We start from the raw sequence: 23,867 nt of genomic DNA on the forward strand, positions 1-23,867 counted from the left end.
AATTAAGATCAATCAAAGGTCACTCACTTTAGGTGGCCTATGCTTTTTGTCTTCTGCAAAGTCTTCATCCTCTGAGTCAGATGCCTGGCGGAACTGCAGTGTACCAGTGTTGATATAAAACCCTCCATATTTGGTTGTCAGGGATGCAGGAACCAATTCATCATACTGGGCAGGAAAAAGATGAGTTTTTCAGCAATACTTAATAAAATTTTTAATAAAATGAGTTCTTAATAAAATGAATGTGTAGTTAATTTACCAGTCTGTAGACATCAAAAGTTATATACAAGCACACAGCACAGCTTGCTAGAATAGAAACAGGACAGCAATGCTATTGAAAACTTACTAGCCAAGGCACAGGACATTGATATCATAGTATAACCTTTCTACTTTCAAACCCATGCCCTTTTTTTGGAAGACAGGATTACAGCACTGCTTTCTGAAGGGAATGGGGATGGGCACAGAGGCATTGCCCACCCCTTCCTGACAGGGGAAAAAAAAAAAAAAAAAAAGGTCAAACTTCTCAACTTTTTTCCCCCCAATATTCTGTCTGAGAGCATGTTACATTATGCTAGATGTTAAATATCAAGACACACAAACCATATGAACAATAATATACCACCTGTCTATGAGCAACTTCACTTGGTTCTTCACTGGAGTCCACAAAGCAGGCAGGCACACAGTGAATTATTTGTTTTCATCTACAACTGCCTTACAGGCAATACAACAACATCACTGTCTGAAAACAGTTTTTGTAAAAAAAACCAAACCAAAACAAAACCTCAAACCTGCCTCTATTATTTTAAATTTTAATTTTCATATTTCTATTGAATACCCTTCAATTTTATAAGACACTGTGCAGTTCATATGATCTGTTAGACATAACTTAAAAGGCCCATGATAAAACTTTATCTGTAAGTGATAGCTATAGTTATTTCCAGAACCTATTTCTTCCATATTTTTGAAAAAGATGACAATCATTATGTTGCAGTGGAAGAAGTTTAATCTATATAAGAATTTTTACAGAATTGGATGTTATATCCAGGAAACAGGACTGAAGATAGTAGAGATAGTTCTGTACATTAGGCATAAAAAGACTTCTCAGATTATATGCTTTTATTATGACCACCACAGTTTTCATTAATACCAATCTCTGCAGCGCACTTGACATTTGCAGACGTTCCAACACACACTACATTTATTATCAACTAACCACAGTGCCCTGCTCAAAAACCTACTTTTATGAAGTTATGTGAAACTATCTTTTGTTAAAAATGCTATCCCACACATGACAAACTTAGCCACAGTATCTGTTAGTTTATTTTCAATTTTAGGTGTTGAATATCACATCACCTCTTATACAACTACCACAATGCTAGGACTGACTTTACTGAAAGTCAGATATATTCTCACTCTATTTAGATAGTTTTAAAACCACAAATTTTTCAAACTCTTATACATACTTTACTTCGAAAGGAACTTAGTCTTTATGAAGGAATTTCCAAGTTAGAATTACAAAGCTATATCATAAAAAAAATTGAAATCCAAAGACACAGGAAACATGGTCAATATTAAGTATAGCGGAAGACAATATTAGTTATATTATTTTGTGACCAGCAGCCCCCTCAGAATGACATTCTCCCCCAAGTATTACCAGAGAACTGTTAACCTCTAGGAAATATCTTGTTAGCAGCAAACTCTCAAGAAGGCTGGGAGGATGAACAGATTCATTCTAGCTCCATGCATGAATATCAACAAAACAAGTCACGAAATGTTTGCAACAGAACTGAGGGAGGGTTGCCCAGACAATGCTGTTGTCCCTACACAGAAGGACAATGTTGTCCTGAACTACTTCAAATTTGAACTACCAGTCTTGGTTTACAAATACTGAAAATTCTAAGATGGTGAATTTAATAAGCAAAACCCACAATTCTGAAAGCTATATTCTGCCTTGAACCATAAAACCAGAATGCCTGAGACACATACCTGCCAACAAAGATGAGGAAGAAGCATTTACAGAACCTAGAAACTGTTACAAAAGTACCAGAAAGATGTAACAGGGCAATGACTAAGAATTAATTTCTCCCCATCTTCTGAAAGGGAAGGATTTTTACACACCTCAGAGGTATTCACCTCTGACAGAGAAAAAAGTTGATTTTGAGTTACAGCTGCAAGGAATAAACAAAGCACAGCCAAATGATTAAGAATTAAGTAAGATACCTGAGAAGGAAACAGCATGTTTGTTATTTTGAAGTTCGAACCATCAGCCTTTCCACTTCGTATCCGTTAAAGACAGAATTGAACAGGCTGAATAAGTTAGCAGGCAGTTTTAACTGGCACAACATTAACTGAAGACCTGAGGTCACCTACATGAAGGGAACACACACAGTGCAAAGTGGAATGTCAGCTAACAGCTTACTGCACTTCCCCCTGCACACTATGCAAAATATACTGAATATGAAATGGTTTAAGAACCAAAAAGTCCGGGCTAACAAAAGCATTAAGACATGAAGAGGAGCTAACTGGAAGAGGAAAATGTATACTCCAACAAGGAAGCTGATGAATGAGTCTCAACTGGACCTCTATGTGGATTTGATCTGAATAAGTAGTTAGAAATTTCCATGAGTCATCACCTTTTATCTTCCTGGAATGGAAGGCTTAACAAACAGTACAGAAAGGGAAAAAAGTAGTGGTGACAGGACCTACAAAATACTCTCAGATCATATGAAAGATTAGTGTAAGAAAGAAGAATCTATTAATTGGACAAAATGAAAGCAAAGTGGCTTAGCTGCAGACTTGTCACTCATCTTAAGAGACAAGGACAATCATGCAAAGTAGGAGATGCAAAGTAAACTTTAGAGTGGAGGCTGGGTAAGAATTTCAGAGAAATCTGTTTTTCCATAGCTCTCAGAACCAGCTTCATTACATACAAGGAAGATGAAACGGAAATAAATTATTATCCCCACAGTGCCTAATAGAGCAAGCATTTCCCTTTTCAGCTGACAGGGTACGAACTGAATTACTGAGGCTGGGGCAGTACAGCATCAAAACAGAAGAATACAGTAGTTGCCAAGTTTGAAAGAGAAAGCACAGTCAAAGCTGGGACCATTATCATAACAAGCAAAGAACAAGTAACAGGAAACACAAAAAAGACACCACTGCGGAGCAGCAAAGGAAGCCCTGGAAAACACACAAGTAAAAGTATTAGAGATGGTCCACAAGTGTGAAAGCCATGAATCTCTTATATTCTTGATAAACACCAATTTAAACAATGGTACTACAAAGGCCAGATAAGTCTCAAGTTTTTTTCAAGTACCTATGCAGATGCTGAGTTTTCAGTTTCCTAGTTTTCCCAATGAGGTCATTAAACACACAAGCAGTCCTAAACCACCTGGTTGAAACCTAGATCAGAACATGGGATTAAAAAAAAAAAATTAAGAAATTACTTATTGCTTCCTAAAAAAAAGGATATGATATTAAGCCGAACAGTATCCTCTTTATCTACACTTTTATCTATCATGGGGTTGGGGACAACGAGGTGAGGAAAGATAAAAAGCAAAGAAAGAATCTCCTAATTGAAATTTGCCCTTGTATTCACTCAAATGCATATGGCATGTCAGGTGCCAACCAGCAGATCTACTCTGAAGACACCTGGGAAGCACACAATATATCTTTTATTAAAGGTGACATGGTGCACTCAGCTAATTGAGCACCATTCCCCAACCACAGAAACTCCCAAGACTAAGCAAAGTAACAATGAAAAAGGAAGACAGACCAGTGATATAAACACATAAATCCATAGCCAATGAAACAGCTAGTAAGTCAATCTCAAAAAAAAAAAAAAAGCAGCTTTAATGCACTCTTATGTATTTGGTGTGCATGAGGTTTGTGATAGAAATCTACAAAGGCAGCTTTTACCACATAAAAAAATGCAGCAATGTTAAATTTCTCTCACAATCCAACATGAAAGTATATTTAATAATGAATCCTATGTAGCATTTTTCTGTATATGCCTCTAACACTGGCAACTCAATGGCTTTGTTTTGTTTCTTTTAAAGAGACATTTATCTTTCTCAAGCAACACCACTGATCTCCATAGCTATGCATAAAACAAGCTCCTTTGAGTAGAAAGGATGAGAGAACATTAAGTTGGCCTAAAACAACCCCACAAAAAAGGTAAAAATTACCATCAGCACACTGAGCCGTGCCATTCCCCAAACAAATACCATTCTCACTGGGAAAAAGCATCTCTGATATTTGAGAGTATTGAGAAAGATGCTCTTACTGGCAATACATCTGCTTAAAGTTTTAGGTCACAATCACAGGAACTCTTAACGGGAAGTCAGTGGGAGAGGTTATTAAATCTATCACATCTTTAATAAGCCTGGAGATTACAAGATGAAGCAAACCAAATTTATCCTGAAAATGCATGAAAACTGAATCTCACAACATGGGAGTTTTTGCAAACACTAAGCCCTTAAAATTACAAGTATTCTAGGGAACCCAGACAGAAGAAGTGCAACTCTTACCAGTGTGTTCGGAATTACTAAAAATGAAGATAAAATTCTTGAAAGGCGGTCTTTTAAGAGGGTCTGAGCTCCTGAGGCAAGATGTAGCTAAAGAGAAACAAGTTTTTCCTTTAAGCTGAAGTACCTGTTTTGGAGAAACTCTCCACATATGAGAAACCATTGGTAGGTTAGTTTTCCCTACACAGCAGCACAAGACTCTCACACCAGTGTCTAGAAGGCTGCTGTAAAATCATGAATATAGACGACTGGGTTAAATATTGACATATAGCCCTGGACGTCCAAAGTACTGAACTGCATGCTTTCCATTGCTCTTGGCATTCACGTTTTGCTTCAGTTCCTGTCAGTGTGGCTACTTGGTATCGCTGCTTCAAAAGACAGCTTGCACTGCTTACAGATTTCTAGGTGGATGGTTCTTCCTCTGTGTTCATCTAACCAACATGGGGGAAGGTGCTAGCTCATCTTTGGTTTGGACGTGCAAGTCTTATTACCTCTGAATTAGAGAAAATGGCATACTTTTTCACAAAGCACCGTATATTAGTTCAGATCCTGGTCCTATATTACCTAGCAGAAAGCTCAGAAAACACTGTGTTCCCCTGCAATCTGTATCTACATAAAGCTTACATTGTCAGGAAGGTATTCAACCAACCAGCCTGATTCCCGGCGGGTCCCGATCGCCAAAGCCCCGGCAGCCATTGCGAGAGAGCGGCTGACGTGCCGGGGGGCGTTCCCACGGTGACGGCGGGAGGTTTAAAAGCGGCTGAAACTCGATACTAGCATTCAGTCAGCTGATCGGAGCCAGCCCAGCGGGAGCCGGAGCCGGCGGGGTTCAGCAGACCACGAGGTTCAGCCGAGATTAGGAAGCTCAGAGGGAAACGTACAGGGACAGCCTGATTCCCGGCGGGTCCCGATCGCCAAAGCCCCGGCAGCCATTGCGAGAGAGCGGCTGACGTGCCGGGGGGCGTTCCCACGGTGACGGCGGGAGGTTTAAAAGCGGCTGAAACTCGATACTAGCATTCAGTCAGCTGATCGGAGCCAGCCCAGCGAGAGCCGGAGCCGGCGGGGTTCAGCAGACCACGAGGTTCAGCCGAGATTAGGAAGCTCAGAGGGAAACGTACAGGGACAGCCTGATTCCCGGCGGGTCCCGATCGCCAAAGCCCCGGCAGCCATTGCGAGAGAGCGGCTGACGTGCCGGGGGGCGTTCCCACGGTGACGGCGACCACACCCCCTCCCCTTACCTTGAAAAAGCCTTTGGGAGGGCAGCGACTAGTCGCTGCCCACCTGGTGTAGGGAGGAGCAACCAGCTTGTGTAGCGGGTGAGTCCCACCCACACTGTGCTGTAGCAGCGGGTGTGGTAGCTTGTGCAGCAGGGTGCAGAGAGCACTTGTTGCTTGTCAGCCCTTCTAGCTTACTGCCAGCGCCCCAGACTGCTGACAACCATGGTCGCCTCCAGAAGGAGAGCTTGCCTCAAACAGACTGTGGCTACACAGACTGAGGCTCTGTCCCGAACGGTGGCTGTTCAGGTCTCCGGCTGCAGAGAGTGCCAGAGCCTGCTGCTGCCGGGGCAGGGAGGCCAGCACTCCACCTGTGTCAGGTGTGAGCAGGTGCAAGATCTGCTCGACATGGTCGTCAAACTTAAGGAGGAGGTTGAGACGCTGAGGACCATCAGGGAGTGCGAAAGGGAGATCGACTGGTGGAGTAACACCCTGACGTGCCAGTCGGAAAGGTCACAGGGAGGTACCTCCCAAAAGGAGATGGACCTCCTGCCCTCTCGGACAGAGGCAGAAGTCCTGAGACGGCCCCACCCTTGTTGCTCTCGGGCAGAGGTAGGGGACCGAAAGGACGACAAGGGTTGGAAGCGTATTCCGGTTCGGCGTCACGGGCAGCCCCCCTCCCTGCCTGCTTTGCCTCCCCAGGTGCCCCTCCGTAATAGGTTTGAGGCCCTGGATCTTGAAGAAGAGGTAGGTGAGGAGGTGGTGCCAAGCCTACAAGCCAACAAGCCTACAAGATCACGTAGGAAGAGGCAGTCGACCTCACAACTTAAGACTGCCTCTGATAAGAAAGAAAGAAGGGTGATTGTAATAGGAAACTCCCTTCTGAAAGGAACAGAGGGCCCAATATGCAGAGTTGACCCTCATCTTAGGGAAGTTTGTAGTCTCCCTGGAGCCCGGATCAAGGACATCGCTAGAGAGCTCCCCAAACTGGTGCACCCGACGGACTACTACCCGCTGCTGGTCTTCCAGACAGATGGGGAGGAAGCTGCTTCCCGTAGTCTGAGGGGGATGAAGAATGATTTCAAGGTCTTGGGAAGGATGGTGAAAGACTCAGGGGCTCAAGTGATCTTCTCTTCACTCCTTCCATCTTCAAGTGATGATGTGGGATGGAATAGGAAAATTCACTCTCTAAATGGTTGGCTCCAAGACTGGTGCTACAGGCAGGGCTTTGGATTTTTTGATAATGGTTGGTTTTATAAGACACCAGTCCGGACACTGTCACGTGGGAAAGGTTTATCTCGTAGGGGCAAAAGGATGCTGGGGCAGGAATTAGCTGGGCTCATTTGGAGAGCTTTAAACTAGGCTCGAAGGGGGATGGGGTTGTAGCTGGGCTTGTCCCAGTGGGGCTGCAATCTAAAACTGATGAGGACCGGGTGGCCTCCTATGCCCCTAGGGAGAAACTGGTGTGCTCTGCTCGCTCCCTGAAATGCCTGTATACCAATGCGCGCAGCATGGGGAATAAGCAGGAGGAGCTAGAATCCTATGTTCGGTCGGGAGATTATGATCTGGTGGCAATTACAGAAACATGGTGGGACAGTTCACATGACTGGAATGTGGTCATGGATGGCTATGCCCTTTTCAGGAAAGACAGGCCAGCCAGGCGTGGTGGTGGAGTTGCTCTCTATGTGAGACAGCAACTACAATGTACTAAATTCTGCCCAGGAGCGGATGACGAGCGAGTTGAGAGTGTATGGATCAGGATCAAGGGGCAGGCTGGCAGGGCTGACACTGTTGTGGGCGTCTGCTACAGGCCACCAGATCAGGCTGAGGAAGTTGATGAGGCCTTCTATGGGCAGCTGAGAGTGGCCTCACAGTCACAGGCCATGGTTGTTGTGGGTGATTTTAACTTCCCTGATGTTTGCTGGAAGGACCATTCAGCCAGCCAGCCACAGTCCAGGAGGTTCCTCCAGTGTATTGATGATAACTTCCTCATGCAGATGGTGGAGGAGCCGACTAGGAGAGGTGCACTGCTGGATCTCATCCTCACTAACAAGGAGGGTCTGGTCAAAGCAGTAAAGGTTGAGGGCTGCCTGGGTTGCAGTGACCACGAGATGGTGGAGTTCAGCATCTCATGTGGCAGGAACAGAATAGCAAGTAGAATTGCAACCCTGGACTTCAGCAGGGCTAACTTTGGCCTTTTCAAGCAATTGCTGCGGGAAATCCCATGGGCAAGACTGCTTGAAGGAAAAGGGGCCCAAGATAGCTGGGTGGCATTCAGAGATTGCTTCTTCCACGCTCAGGATCAGAGCATCCCCACACGTAGGAAGTCAAGGAAGGGAGCCAGGAGGCCTGCGTGGTTGAATAGGGAGCTGTTGGGTATGCTCAAGCAGAAGAGGAGAGTTTACAGGTCATGGAAGCAGGGGCTGGCCACTTGGGAGGAATATAAGGCTGCTGTTAGAGGATATAGGAAGGCAGCTAGGATAGCCAAGGCCTCCTTAGAATTACAGCTGGCGAGAGGGGTCAAGGACAGCAAAAAGAACTTTTTCAAATACATAGCAGATAAAACTAATACCAGAGGCAATGTAGGCCCACTGATGAACGGGGTGGGTGCCCTGGTGGCAGAAGATACAGAGAAGGCAGAATTACTGAATGCCTTCTTTGTCTCTGTCTACTCTGCCGGAGGCTGTCCTGGGGAGCCCTGTACCCCTGAGACCCCGGATGAAGCCAGGTCAATGGAGGAGTTTGCTTTAGTCGATGAGGACTGGGTTAGGGAGCAATTAAATAGTCTGGACATTCATAAATCCATGGGTCCAGATGGGATGCATCCGCGGGTGCTGAGGGAGCTGGCTGAAGTCATTGCTGGACCGCTCTCCATCATCTTTGCCAAGTCTTGGGAAACGGGAGAGGTGCCCGAGGATTGGAGGAAAGCAAATGTCACTCCAGTCTTCAAAAAGGGCAAGAAGGAGGACCCGGGTAATTATAGACCGGTCAGCCTCACCTCTGTCCCTGGGAAAGTAATGGAACAGCTTGTCCTTGGTGCCATCTCAAGGCATATCAAGGATAAGAGGGTTATTAGGGGCAGTCAGCATGGCTTTACCAAGGGTAGGTCATGCTTGACCAACCTCATAGCCTTTTATGAGAATGTAACAAGGTGGATGGATGGTGGCAGAGCGGTGGATGTTGTCTACCTTGACTTCAGTAAAGCCTTTGACACAGTCTCCCACAGCATCCTCACAGCTAAGTTGAGGAGGTGTGGTCTAGACAATAGAGTAGTGAGGTGGGTTGCAAACTGGCTTAGGGAGAGAAGCCAGAGAGTGGTAGTCAATGGTGCGGAGTCTAGTTGGAGGCCAGTATCTAGTGGAGTGCCCCAAGGGTCAGTGCTGGGGCCAATATTATTCAATATATTCATTAACGACTTGGACGAGGGAATTGAGTGTACTATCAGCAAGTTTGCTGATGACACCAAGCTAGGAGGAGTGGCTGACACGCCGGAGGGCTGTGCTGCCATCCAGCGGGACCTGGACAGGCTGGAGAGCTGGGCAGGGAATAACCTGATGAAATTTAACAAGGACAAGTGTAGAGTCCTGCATCTGGGCAGGAACAACCCCAGGTTCCAGTATAGGTTGGGAGATTACATATTAGAGAGCAGTGTAGGGGAAAGGGACCTGGGGGTCCTGGTGGACAACAGGATGACCATGAGCCAGCACTGTGCCCTTGTGGCCAGGAAGGCCAATGGCATCCTGGGGTGTATTAGAAGGGGGGTGGTTAGTAGATCGAGAGAGGTCCTCCTTCCCCTCTACTCTGCCCTGGTGAGACCACATCTGGAATATTGTGTCCAGTTCTGGGCCCCTCAGTTCAAGAAGGACAGGGAACTGCTGGAGAGGGTCCAGCGTAGGGCAACCAAGATGATTAAGGGAGTGGAGCACCTCCCTTATGAAGAAAGGCTGAGGGAGCTGGGTCTCTTTAGTTTGGAGAAGAGGAGACTAAGGGGGGACCTTATTAATGTTTATAAATATATAAAGGGTGAGTGCCATGAGGATGGAGCCAGACTCTTCTCAGTGGCAAACAATGATAGGACAAGGGGTAATGGGATCAAGCTGGAACACAAGAGGTTCCACTTAAATTTGAGAAGAAACTTCTTCTCAGTGAGGGTGACAGAGCACTGGAACAGGCTGCCCAGGGAGGTTGTGGAGTCTCCTTCTCTGGAGACGTTCAAAACCCGCCTGGACATGTTCCTGTGCGACCTCACCTAGGTGTTCCTGCTCCAGCAGGGGGATTGGACTAGATGATCTTTTGAGGTCCCTTCCAATCCCAAACATACTGTGATACTGTGATACTGTGAACCAAATATTCAGAGGTCATCACAAGAGCAAGTAGTCCAGCCAAACCAGACTGATATGCACATGTGTGCACACAAGAAAAACAGAGGGCAAGCCGAAATCTGCAGGAATGCCATTCCACAAAGAATGTAGTTCTGGGCAGTTCACAACAAAACCTGATTCCAACATCAAAGCAGTGGAAACACTGGGGAGGGACAGCTTTCTTTGCAGGTTATGAACGTTTTGTATATTACTACCAGAAGCCCATTAAGATAAGCAAAAGCTACGACCTGTCATTAGACTAACAGCTACATAGCGCTTAGAAACAATGGTAAGATGGTCTTGATTGACACTTGTTCTGGAATGAAGAGTTCATGACCCACTGACTACACCAGGGGTGTCAAACTAATTTTCACCAGGGACCACATCAGCCTCATGATTGCCTTCAAAGGGCCAAATGTAATTTTAGGACTGTAACTACTTCACATAGAGTCCTAAAATTACATTCAGGTCTTTGAAGGCAACCATGAGGCTGATGTGGTCCCTGGGGAAAATGAGTGACACCACTGGACTACAGTCAAAATGCCCAAACCAAAAATATCCGCTGTACAAACTGAAGCATGGATTTCCCACTTGCCTGTAATTGCATTCGGAAAGGAAAAGCCACTTCTTCCAAACAGGACCAGCTAAAAGTTTTACAAGGAAACAGATAAACTGAACAGCATATATACCAGATACATCCAAAGCAAACAGCAATCTGTAACTATATACTTAGTCATGTAAGAGGAGACAAGTCTGAAGGAAGATGGGAGGTAGGAACTGAATGTGAGAATCATGCCATTAGCAGATTCCCTGCACTTGATCCTGATCCCTACCCTCAAGAAAACACACAGAACTATTGTCTTCCTGGATCACTGGAAGACACAAATGTTCTGCTACACATGCATCTATGTTATATATACAAAATTACTTAATTGGAAAAGGATCCAAAGGAAGCAGAATTTCTTAACTCCATTACAATGCCTGCTAAAAACATGCTAGTTTGATTTCATGAATGATATTTGATGGCATTATTTCAAAATCTGTTTTTAGAAGGAAAATATCTCTAAAGCTATGAACTAAATCTGTTTCAGTGCCAAACAGCTCAGTATTTCTTTCACATCTGTGACAAGAACAAGGACTAAAATTCTAAGGAATATTTCCATTATTTTTTCCTGGGATACAGAGGGAGACAACAGGTAACCAATCCTGGAGCAACTCAAGAGGCACTCATGCCCATTTTTCAAGTGTTTGTGCCCAGGATATTATAGGTTTTTATGTGTAAAAAAGTAAATCTTCCAAAAGGTAGCAAGTCCAGGCTGGGCCTGCCTCTGACAATTCTCAGAGTACACAGTGATTTAGTAGCTGGCCACACAGAAGATGAACAAGCCAGACATGTAGATTTTCCTTCTCAACACTTCCCATTTGCATCTTAGATGGAATGAGAGGTTTTGTTTAACTTAACTCCAACATTAAAGGATCCTTAAGCTCTGCAACAGCAACTTAAGACTGCAGCTAGCACACAGCGTTCTTCTTTCCTAGATAGAAATGGGAATAAAAGCAAAACAGTGATAGCCTCTCACTAGTCTGTATTTGTAATGCAGCCACAAGGCATACTGATTTGTTCAGGAGAGCAATCTTTAGAGAATACACCATTCTCCCCAGTAGCTTCCACATGATGCAACCATCTGGTCCTCTGACAACTGCTTTTTGTGTGTTCTTGCAAGGAGTCTGGCCAGAGACATCAAAAGTAAACGCTCCTGCAAATCTACTGGGTCTGCTGCTGGTAACAAGAACAGCAGTGGAAGGAGGCACAGTATGAGAAGTACTAATATCCCAGTGAGCATCCAACCCTGCTGGTCTCATGTACGTCTTTGATAGAGACCTGTACTACGCATAGCAAAAGTTATCCACATCATGTATCAGATCTGTGACACATCACAATAAATCCACAAAAACCAAGATACAACTTAGGTCCTGTATCAAGAAATTTCAAAACTGAGGACTGTTAACTTCAGCAACAGTGAGAAACCAGGTAAGCCTAAAGGTTCAAGTAGTTTCTCAGCAGGACTGAAGGACACCAGTTTTTACTGAGCTGAAAGTCAGAAACTGACCTTCAGAAAGGACATACCAAGGCTTAGGCCACAACAGTGTTCCAGCAGCACAAACAGAAGTTGAAGGATAAAGATAAGACATTTTAATATTGGCAAGTTCAATTAAAATTTTTATCTAGACCAAGAAAAGCACAAATTTGTACAAGCTACAATAAGCACCTACAGCAAACTCACTTTTCACACAACTTGTTCACTTACCTTCAGACCTATTTCAAAACTACTAATACAGACAGATGAGCTCAGCCTGCTAACCACTGTAGTTCACAGCTCAACTTCTTTTGCTCAAGAAGGTAACAGTTCTGCAGCACATGTCCTGTGCACCTCACACAGTTGTTAAGAGCAATACTCATTGCAACATCTATATGCTACAAACCTTGGTGTTCACAGAAGCTCTTTACAGAGTCTGTCACTTCCCAGATCTACTACCACATTCCAAGAGAGGTGTGACATAATGTACACCAAGTAATGCACTTCACTACTGTGCTTTTCTTACTCTTCTCCCACAACTTATTTTCATCCTCTTTCCCACTCAGACTTCTAGCTCCCTCCTCTTCAGAGCAGGAGACCATTACTGCTTTGTCCAGTGTCACTCAGTTCTGGAGGAAACTGAAGACCGACTGAAGTGTCAGGTGTTTTTTGTTGTTCTGTTTTTATGACTGAACAGTATACCCACTTCTTCTTTACATCTAATAAGTGAAAATTATAGGAGGTATCGAAGCTTTTGTATCATCCACTCTCTCTTCCAAGTTTCTTCCTCATTTTCACAGTTTCATATATCACCTCTAAGATATCTTCAAGTATCCTCTTATATACCTCCTGATATTCCTGATACTGCCTGCACCTAATGCCTTTTCCTTTTAACTCAAGATATGTTTTAATTTCTGAAAAATATTCAGACAAAATAAGCTGTAATATTCTGCTGTTTAACCAAGCTGGTTTATCTCCTATTTTTTCAGAAGTATTCAATGAATGTTTAGAATAACCATCCTACTCTAACTGGTTTTTAAGAGCAGAATAGCATCCTGATCTAATGCAGGAAATCTAACACTAGTAATCTACTAATAATCCAGACAGCTAATACAAAAAAACTAAACAGAGACAGTCTAATTTCAGTCCACAGTAAATGAAGCGCACAAATGAAAACAGCTGAATTTCTAAAGCTGGAAAATTATGTGATACAGGAATAGCTTCTTAAATCTTGCAGTGCGTAATGATACCTGAATGAGACTACAAATTCATTGGATTCCCAAAGTATTATGCCCTTTGGATCCACACCAGTTATACACAGGCTCAAAGTATTTTCCCTTACCTTTCTTCTTTATAAAAAAAAAAAATTAAAGCATTGTCTTATTTCTTGTTGTTGCTTTGATGAGGCTTACTTACCGCTTCAGAATTATCAATGAAAGGGTCTGTTTCATCATAACCATAGCCTATATCAATTAGATCCTGCAGGCGATCCTTCCGATGTTTGTGGGGCTTTCCACCCTGAAAACAAAGCAAATGATATATCATATGAGAAACAGGGAATCAATGTACTGAAGTCTACAAAACATAAGGCACTGGAGGGACAGTCATTCAGGGAATTCATAGTTCTGCTTTCTTGGATGCTTCCTTGAAGATGGTCTAGATGACTAATAAAAAGTTTCACACAGGAATGAGTTCTGGCAGCCACGCTTTGCTGCAGCCTCAACAGAAACATCCCTGAAAGGTGTTCACCAAACACCTCGTTTCTGCACGACTGAGAACTTCCTAATGTTTCCTATTTAGAGATGCTTTGCTGTTCTATATTTTAAAACATAGAGGCAGGACTGTGACAGAAAGACTGGGATACTTTAGAAAGTGTAATCTTTTTCAGTATGTTACAGAGTTGTTATAAAGGGAAATACTGATAGCCTAGCATTCAGTAAAGTGTTTCCCCATGCAAGACACATTGCTTCTCTACAGAAAAATAAAGCCTAAGTCAAAGAGAAAAACATTGATCTGGTGCTTGTAGATACAGTGTCTACAAGTTTTCAGGAACTTACAGCATTCATAACATGACTGGAGAAAAACATATTAAGATAAAATCCTTTGAAATGCAAGAGCTACTTCATGCTGCTCACGTCAACTTAGTATGATAAAATCAATTAATTGAATTCAGTATCAATAAAAGCAAGGTAATCCACGCAAAGGAAGTATAACCCAAATACGTAAAAATACAGTGTGCTCCCAATTTTTTAGGCTGCTCATGAAGCACTGGAGTTGTTACACACAATTCTATGACAGTTTGCTCAACAATGAAGAGTGGTCAAAAAAGAAAAGAATTGGGACATACAAAAAAGGAACACAGAACAAAACCAGAAGTCATCGTTATATCACTGATAAATCAGGGCATCCTACCATTAATATACTTTCATTTAAAAAAAAAAAAAAAAGAAATTAGAACAAAAAAAGGGAACAGTAAGCCAACAAGGACATTTAAAGGTAAAACCCACTACTTCTGTACAATAACAAAATGTTAAGACACTTCAGCTGGGGAACGAAAAGGGGCTGAATTTTGACAATAGCATCAGAATCAGATGCATCATATAGAAGAACAGGAAATATTTCATTGTTTCTAACAATAGAGAAACTATGGATCACCAGGTGAACTCATCGGTTTAAACAGAAAGCATGTTTTCATATGACATCATCATCATGACACTCAGTGCCATGGGACACAATGTGAAATTCAGTGAACTCAAAATGATCTGGCAAACTTATGGTACAAGCCTATACAAAGTGCAGTTAAACACATAACCTTTGGCTTTGGGAGACATCAAGCCACATATTGCTAGACAGGCACAGTGAAGTAATAACAAGGCACACTTATTCTCTTATACTTTCAAGTATGAGATGTCACTAGTGTCAGAGGACTATGCTACCATTCATTAGATGGACCTTTGTTTTGACCCAATGAAAAAAAATCTTACATTATGTACAATATCATTTAAGGGTCAATATCACATTTCTCCAGCCTGGAGTGGTTGATTTTGTCTAGAGAATAACAGTAATCAGAAGAATGAAAATGGGAACCATAGGGAACAGATTTTTATGCTGGTGTTTAAAATATGCACCAATTGCAAAACCGTTCTGAATAATCAAGTAAACAAATGGTTATAAATGGATATAAATGGATATAGGTAAGTAATATCTAATTACTTTAAGTAGGATACAGTACTTCCTGCAACTCTAAAAATCCCTTAACTTCTTTCTCATTCAACCAGTGATTACTTTTACACCAAAGCACTGTAAAAGAGTAGAGAAGAGAATGGCTCTCTACTTCATGGGATCCCTGTTCTAGTTTAAGCCAAGGAGTGAATGCCTCACCACAAGAATCGGGAGATGGCTGGATGTTGTCAGAGCATCAGCAACTGTACTGGGTCAGTGTAGAGAGATGAAATTCTTCTGAAAGTGGAGGATAAGTGGAGACTGATGGTTCTCATATGGGAAGAAAGGACAGGGACTATCCAACACAATAACTATTAATCCCTCGCCAACTTCTGTGCTTAGTGGTCCTAAACTATTTAAGTTGTTTTTTATACAGAAGACATTCCCCTTCCAGGGATTTTGTGGGGCTGAGGGGCATGAGGTATGGCAGAGTATGAGAGAAAGGCAAGAAATTGGAAGTGCAAATAGTAATCAAGATCCAGGTACACTGTGTATCTAAACTGCTGTAAATGATAGTTTTTGCTACCTACTGCTTTCAAATAGTTAAAATTATCTATTTGCCCCTTCTTATGACTGAGCATCAAACTCAAGTCTTTGTAAGTCTAATAACCCCATGTTTTTGCCCATAAATGTACATATTTAGCTTTGATGTACACATAAATGTATATGTAAAATTAAGATTGCTTCCACCACCACTCCCTCCTACATACATGCTCTACACTGACTTTAATCTGCTGTAGTTAAGCAACTTGTTTCAGGACATTATAAAATCCTTAACTTGTATTATGGAAATGAGTTTTCTAGAAAAGTACAGTTGAAACATTATTCTCACATGTTCAAAAACTAATTTATCATTCAAATGAAAGGCAGACAATGTTCTGGAACTGCCTTCTCAATTCACTGGACATATTGGGTTCTGTTAATCCCTCCAAAGGATTATTATTTTCAGTTTAAGGGTTTCTTTTGTTATGTATCACAGCTACCACGTCCTGAAATAGTAATTACTTCCACAGAATATACAGACCAGGCAGAGAAATCTGCCTTTGCCAGAAAACAAATATATCAGACAAGAAAGATTGGTATATGTTAATAGCAAAAGATAAAAATGACTGTTCTTGTTTCCCTTCTTTATTATCGAGGTACTCTATTAGTAATCCAGAATACCAACATGCCTAAGCATGATGATGAGTTTTGCTTGCCAGCTTGGAATTAATCACCCAACCCTACCCATATATTCTTAAAGACCTGTTTGGGTGTGGTTTTAGTCAACATTTTCTGATTTCTCCCTTCATTTACTAGTAAAAGCCTCTCTATGTTATTACCTAGGGTTGTTCAAGTTATTCATGCTACACTTTCAGGAGTCAGCAGAGTATCTTTAGGCAGCTGGCAGCTACAAGATAAACTCATCAAGCAATGACTTATTATTCAACAATAACTTCCTATGGAAGCATTCCAAACTAGTCAGAAATTCATCCAGATTCATCACTATTTAGCCCAAACAGAAGAGCTGTTCAATAGCACACAACAGCATTACATAAAAATTCTTTCCTCCAGCACAGTATTTATCATTAATATCGACCTACATCTATTACTGAGTTGTATTTATATAGGAAGCTTTTCCAAGAATAGCTTCACAAGCTATTAACATCCTATGAACAAATCTATTTAGCAGACTTGTCCAATAAGCTTGTAGCAAGTTCAAGCTGCTTAAATGAAATATAATGAGACGGTCAGGTCTGAATTGTACAGAAGTCATATGAACCTACAATAGCAACCCTATTCAGGAAAGAAAAAAAAACAAACCACCTTGATGTTAACATCTCCACAGTATCACTATTAAGTATTTGTATATTTTAATACAGGTACAATAACTCACGTATTTTGCCTCAAACTTCTTGGCTAGCATTTCTACTTCATGACGCTCACGTTGGTCATCATTAAATGGATCTTCAGAGTGAACCAGCTTCTTCTGAAAAATGCAAAAATTAATATTCATTCCATAAGAAACGCACAGAGTACATCTAATAAAAACCTACTAAATGTCAATAAACAATGCCCTGATGAATAACAGTAAGAATTTATACTAATAGAGTCCAAATACTTACTTTATTCTCTAAAAATTAGTTTGACTTGTTCAATTATCACTCTGTTACTTTTCTTCTAATGAGAATACAAACAGAAAAGAGACTCATTTACATTTGCCAAAGCATTCCATTACAACCTAAACTGAAAGTGTAAGCGTAAGAGAACTACTGCCATTTGAGGTTCAAAGAGAAAGAATTATCTGGATAGACAATGGCTTTTCACTTCTGCTTGCATCGATGCCTCTTACTGGTGCCATGATCCTTCTAGATCAGACAAGATGTACCTGATACACTAATGTGCAGGGAAGAAACCAGAAGATTAAAAAGCACAGAAGATTACAACCATAACTAGTAACGTAACTCCTTTAACTCTTGAGGTGTTATTTTTTTTATTCAGGTCATTTCAGTACTCATAGCACGAATTCCACAAGATTGCCACTACAGCAGCCACAGGACAACATATTTAATCTTCCAGTTGTACTAATGAGCAGGAAATCCCACTTTTTTTTTCTTTTTTGAGAAAGAGGTTTTCACTTGCACAAAATCAAAGGTGTACAAACAGCTTTTTTTTTTTTAAGTAAGGTATAGCAGAAAAACAGGACTGCCTTCTTCAAATTAGAGTTCACATAATAGACAGCAATTGTTGGAAGTGGGGGGAAGGCACTAGGATGGTAAAATATGGTGGAATGGAGTTCCATTTTATGGAACTTCATAGATGGTAACTAACCTCACTGCACGTGGACCACTCATTAATGAATACAATATCATACAGAAAAAAGATTCGTTAGACTACAACAGAACAAAAATCAACACTAAATTCAGAAATCCAAGATCCTTCCTCCACAGTATGAACAGCCAATGTATCGACTAAATGGTGACCAAATCATGACGAATTAGCTCAATAGTATCAAGACCGATGTAATGAGGAAGGTAAGCTGAGCAAAACTGCAACCACCACACAAATATTTTACATTTAAGCGAGAATACTTAAAGAAAAAAACTAGTAGAGGTTATAGTTAATCCTGAAACATAACCTTCCTATTTCCTGAGGCATAATTTAATATAAAATACAGCTCAATTAATGCAGCATTGTTTTCTCTACTTTAGCTGGGCAAATCTATTCCACATCTTCTGCTAGGCAAACATGGTTCTTGTTTTTCATTGTGAAATTACAGAAGATCAAGGCCACAGGTCAAGTAAAATTTAGTACTTAACTTGCCTTTCTCCACCAAACTCTCAAAGCCCCAGCTGACCACCACTTTGATCAGTTAAGCACTACTGGCATCTCAAATTCAAGCAAGTTCTAGTTGTGATGGTTTCTGGGGGCTCTGACGGATGGCTCGCAGACTTTGCAGTAACTTTAAGACATTACTACTCTACAGCCTGTTTGACAGGAACCCGCTTGGGTTCCTGGCTCACCTGCTTCAACTGCGCCACCAGAAAAGAGAACACACTTTCACTTCTGCCAGTTTTTAAGAGGCAAATAAACTCTTCAACCACTAACTTATTACTCACATTCAAAAACTTCACATAGATAATTCAAACCAAAAGATGAACTCTACCAACAACCCTATCAAAGGATGTTCTCTTTATCAAGGCAAAAGAGCAGAACAAGGACAGCAGAAGGTTCTAACAAACATTTCCACTAACTTCCGATTGAGGCTAGGAACTCTAATTCACAATTAAAAAAAAGCTGAAGTCACACTCATCCTGTCAAATAAGTCTTGGGACTCTCTACTGTTTTATTAAGAGACCTATGAAAGCAATGTTAAAGCACAAAATTAAAGCACAGTTATTCCTGTGCTCCAGCCCTTGCCCTCTTGGAACAGCCTGCCCCTGGAGAACCTTTCTTGTTTGCTCCAGTTCCAAGCAACAAGATGGAAAGACAAGCTACTGATTTTATTGAACTTTAATGGGAACAGCCATAAGGAAGTCAAGCAACTTCTTGTAAGGGATAAGGAGTCAACAATAGCTTTCAGAAAACCTAATCAATCTTCACATTACAAAAGCAGTTTGCACAACTAAGTTTAGATGAACTGTTTATTTTAAACTGAATCATTACTAAAACAACAAAAAAAGTGGAAATCTGAAACTACACTTAAAACCACAGCATGAACTGCCAACTAGTTACTACCCACTTGGAAAGAGCAAATCTCAGATTCTGCAGAAAACTGGTAGAGAGTGAACATTTCTTAGCCAAGCTTCATTTTAGTGAGGTAGTTCTCTCTGCTGCATTAACTGCTGGTATAAATCACCATCACTATTCTACTTCACAAGCCAGATAAGTTATCCTTTCACAATTTTTTTCTATTTTAGGACTTTGAACAAGTTACACAATTTGTTGGTCCAAGAACAACCAGGGTAAAAGACAGACTCCTGTCATCCTAAGCCTCCTGCACTGTGCAAACTCTCCACCTTTATTTGCTTTAACTATGAAGGAACCAGCATGCACTAATTTTATTGCTGGATAAAATGAATTTCCCCTCTCTTTTTATGCTGATTGATACAAGATTTTAAGTCCTTCCTACCATACCAGAGTAGCTTTTCCAGCTTATACAAGTAAGTTAAACTGACAGGCCAAGTACACATGAGTTTTTAAAAAAGAATAAAAGGCCAGAATCACTTTAAACGGTTCACAATTTATGACACTATTTTACATAATCATCTGATTGTTCCACACAGTCCAGCAATAGACAGGCCATTATGATCCATTCATTTCAGTCTGGACTCTACAGAGAGCTGAAAAACATACACAATTTCTTAGAAAGCAATCCTGTCACTATTTCTACCTTAAAACGAATCTCTGATATATATTGTACCAAAAATGCCCTAAATCAATGCTCCTCAGCAGGAGTAATGGAATTTGCATCAGAACTACAGAAAAAAGCCCTTTTCCCCCAATTATATGATTAACAAATTACCAGCCTACAGAAAAAGGGCATTTATGGAACTGGGAACTGCCAAAGGGAAAGGTCAACCTCCACACACTGAACCACTTCTAACACTAACATGATTTTCATCTTCATACAGGAACTGCTCAGAAAGGTGGCACTTCACAGGGCAGCATCCTTATGCTACACCAATTCAGAGGAATCACAACTGCCACTGTTTGCCCACAACAGCTGTAAGACAGGATGAACAGAAGGAACCTTTTAGCTTGCATCAGATCTCAGAGGGATTAAAGTCACGGTCACTGACTTTTTTCTGGCTTCCACACTTGAACACAACCCAGTGTGTACATCCCTCCTACTACAGAATAAAGAGTATACAGTTCCAGCACCAACATCACCTAGAAACACTTTTGTTTGTAATACAGAAGTTTTAACTATTCTCGAGTGCTGGATGTAAAAATCCAATGGTGGTATCACTAGTGATATCTGAGGTTTGCTTTTATCACCAAAGCTATCACAACCTCCTAAATTACTTCCATTCCCCCTGCCCTTTCCCATAAGATGTAAACTTTCTCTAAAACTGTGTACTAGAATTAAGAGATGCCACAACTATTTACATCAAGCACAGCTTCACTGGTATCTTCACGTAGGAATGAGTGGCTTAAGTGTGACCAGCTTAAGGACACGTGTCTCTCCTTCCTACTTGAACTTGGGTCCTGTTGATTGGCTAATGCTTTTTGCTTCTTCAAGCTGTCTGCACAAACTTTTCCCCTTCAAAATTAAAGTAGTCCCAAATATTTTCTGGTTAGGAGGAATAGGAAAAGTACTTTTTTTTCTTGAATTAACTTCTTAACAGTTAAGGTGAGGTTCCAGTTTCAACAACATTAACTCTCCCTGTCCCCCCAAGACTGCAGAAGCTCATCTCCAAGTCTGCTAATGCTCACTTCACTGCTTCTCAAGATTTGTGGCAGAGCCGACCTAATAATTCTACCTGCACACAGCCTGCAGACAATCTCGAAAACAGACCCGCACGGCAACAGTTTCGTTCAGCTGCCCATTAAAGCTCCCAGAAGGGAGGATGCAACGCTACAGCTCCCCAGCCAGGCAAGGGGCGCTGGGTGAGAAGGGGACAAGACACCGGCGCTCCCCCGGCCCGGCTCGCAGCAAACGCCAGGGAAAAGCCCCCCGGGAGCCCTGGGCCAGCTCGGGGACAAGTGCGAAGCCTCCCTTTCCCCCACGGGCCCGGGTGCAGCCTCAGGGCCAGGAGGAGCCCGGAGAGACGGCGAGGCCGCCGGACTTCCCTACAGGGCGCCGCCCCGGGACCACCCCCGAGCAGGACGCGGCGACCGATAACGTTATCGGCCAGGCCGGGGGCGCGGGCAGCCGCCTGCCGGGCCCTGGGCGGGGAGAAGGGAGCGCGGCGGAGCCCGGCCCGGCGGGAGGGGAGGGGGAAAGGGAAGGGGAGGTCCCGTACCCGCGAGTCCCCACACAGCAGCAGCTCCGGGTAGCTGAACTCCACGCAGCCCTCCTCGGTGGGGTCCTTCAGCACCACCTCCAGGCGGACCGTCTGGCGGAGCGGGAGCGCCTCCTGCGGCGGCGACGGCTCCTGCCGGCTGCCCTGGCGCGGCGGTGGCGGCGGTAGCTGCGGCGGCGGCAGCGGCGGCGGCTCGGGCCGGGGGGGCTCCCGCTGCGGCTGCTCGGGCCGGCCGGGCTCGCGGGGCGGCTCCAGGCGGGCGGCGCTCTCGCGGGGCGGCGGCGGCGGCTCCGGCCGGGAGAGCTCGTGCGGCGGCTCCGGCGGCGCCAACAGCGGCGCCTCGCGGCCCGCCGGCAGCGGCTCCGGCTCGCGGTCGCCCGGCTCCCGCTCCAGCGCCGGGCTCTCGCCCTCGCGGCGCCTCACGGGTGACAGGCTAATGAACGGCACCCGGCGCGGCTCCGCCATCCTCCGCCGCCCCCCCGCCCCCCGCCGCCGCTCGCCGGCCCCCGCCTCACGCGCTCGGTGACACCGCTCTCCGCGCTCCCTCCCACCGGCTCCTCCTCCCTCTCCCCTCCCCCCTCCGCCGCCCGGTCGGAGCTGCCCCCTACGTTCTCCTCGCTGCCTCCACCCCCGCCATCTTGGCGCCCCCCCACATAAATAGAAGCAGGCCCGCAGGCCGCGCAGGCGCAGCGCGGATGCCGCCGCACCGCCCCGCGTCGCGTCGCTGTTGTTATTGCTCAGCTTCCCCCGCGACGTCAGCGCGGCCGTCGGCGCCTGCACGCCGCGCCCGCCGGCGCCCGCCCCCGGTTGCCTTGGCGATGTGCACGCTGCAGCCGCCGCCGCCTTAAAGAGCCCACGGGCCGCTCGCCGCCCTCCCGGCCGCCCCGAGCCGCGCGGGGCGCCCCCGCCCGCCGGCGCAGCCTCGCGGGGCAATGGCGGCCGAGCCGCCTCCCTCCGCCTCCTCGCGGCTGCCCGAGCGCGGCCGTTGGCGCCAGGGGAGCGGCCCCGCGGGGATCCCGCCCGCCCTGGGGCGCGGGGCGGCCCCGCTGAGGCGGGAGGGGCGCACGGGACAGCTCGGGCCGGGCCGCTTCGTGCTGCCGGGGCGGCGGGAGCCCTCGGCGGGATCGGGGCTGCCCCCGCCGCCGGCAGCGGGTGTTGGTGGGGCTGTGCAGAGCTCGTCTGCTCAGGGCGGCGTGGGATGGCTGCCGGGCCGCGGGCCTGCTCAGAGGTGGTGATCCGAGGCCTCTTGAATTGAGCGGCTGTAGTTCAGTCCTGAGATAAAAACAGCCTTAAATCCTAAACATAACCAAGTGTTCGCTTCTGGGGGAAACCGACTGTTTCCAGGCTGCAAGGGTGACTGTGAACACAGTCTCAGTGGCATCAATACAGGCTGCGTGAAGTGCTGCTGGATCAGCAGCACTTGACAAAATTGCTCCATGAAGGGTTGAGCCCAGCCTGCTCCTGCAGGACAGGAGGTGCTCTGGCTGCCAGCCTGGCCTCTGAGGAAAGGCAGCTCGTTCTGCGGCCATGCCTGGTCTGTAGGGCACCGGTTGGAGGCAGCGGTTGTGGATGAGTAAGGAAGAGTTGTCCTCTTGATAGGGGACAACGTGAGGAAGGCCGGGTGTGAGCAGCAGCAAGACTCCCTTCATGAGCAGGACCTGCCTGCAAACAGTGCAAATGCTTTGGGCTGTCACCACCTACTTTGACTGATGGCTGGTATTTCCAGATGGAGGTGTGCCACCAAGGCGCTGCTAGGTTTTCAGGAAGCTCTGAACATCTCCATGTGCATTGTATTCTCCAGCTTCATTGGAGCAGAGAAGTTGCTGTCTTTTTTTTTGCCCCCCCTTTAGCTTCAGAAATACTGGGTGGGATAGGTTTTGTTCTCTTTTTAAAAATGTACTCATGTTATACAAAGCAAATGTAATTTAGGTATGTATATTACTTCGGATAATTATAGCAGACCATTCTGTGCAGTGCATTACTCCACTTTCCAAACCGCGTTCATCACAGTGCTTGATGT

General features: G+C 44.4%; 1 protein-coding gene across 2 annotated transcripts in view; it reads right to left on the minus strand.

Moving 5' to 3' along the window:
• Positions 1-22,396, minus strand: part of UBN2 (ubinuclein 2) — a 54,553-nt gene extending 32,157 nt beyond the window's left edge. The window contains exons 1-4 of one of the 2 annotated variants that reach the window (XM_082050981.1): positions 21,848-22,396; positions 17,275-17,364; positions 13,593-13,694; positions 28-165 (exon numbers count right to left, since the gene is read on the minus strand). In XM_082050981.1, the coding sequence (XP_081907107.1) occupies positions 28-165; positions 13,593-13,694; positions 17,275-17,364; positions 21,848-22,312 (795 nt within the window). In that variant the 5' untranslated portion in view covers positions 22,313-22,396. Of the gene's footprint in view, positions 1-27; positions 166-13,592; positions 13,695-17,274; positions 17,368-21,847 lie in introns of both variants that reach the window. The other variant, XM_082050980.1, reaches the window with a different exon arrangement.
• Between the last annotated feature and the right edge of the window lie 1,471 nt (positions 22,397-23,867).

The sequence above is a fragment of the Streptopelia decaocto genome (assembly GCF_964273445.1).
Source record: "Streptopelia decaocto genome assembly, chromosome: 1".
In the NCBI taxonomy this organism is placed as follows: Eukaryota; Metazoa; Chordata; class Aves; order Columbiformes; family Columbidae; genus Streptopelia; species Streptopelia decaocto.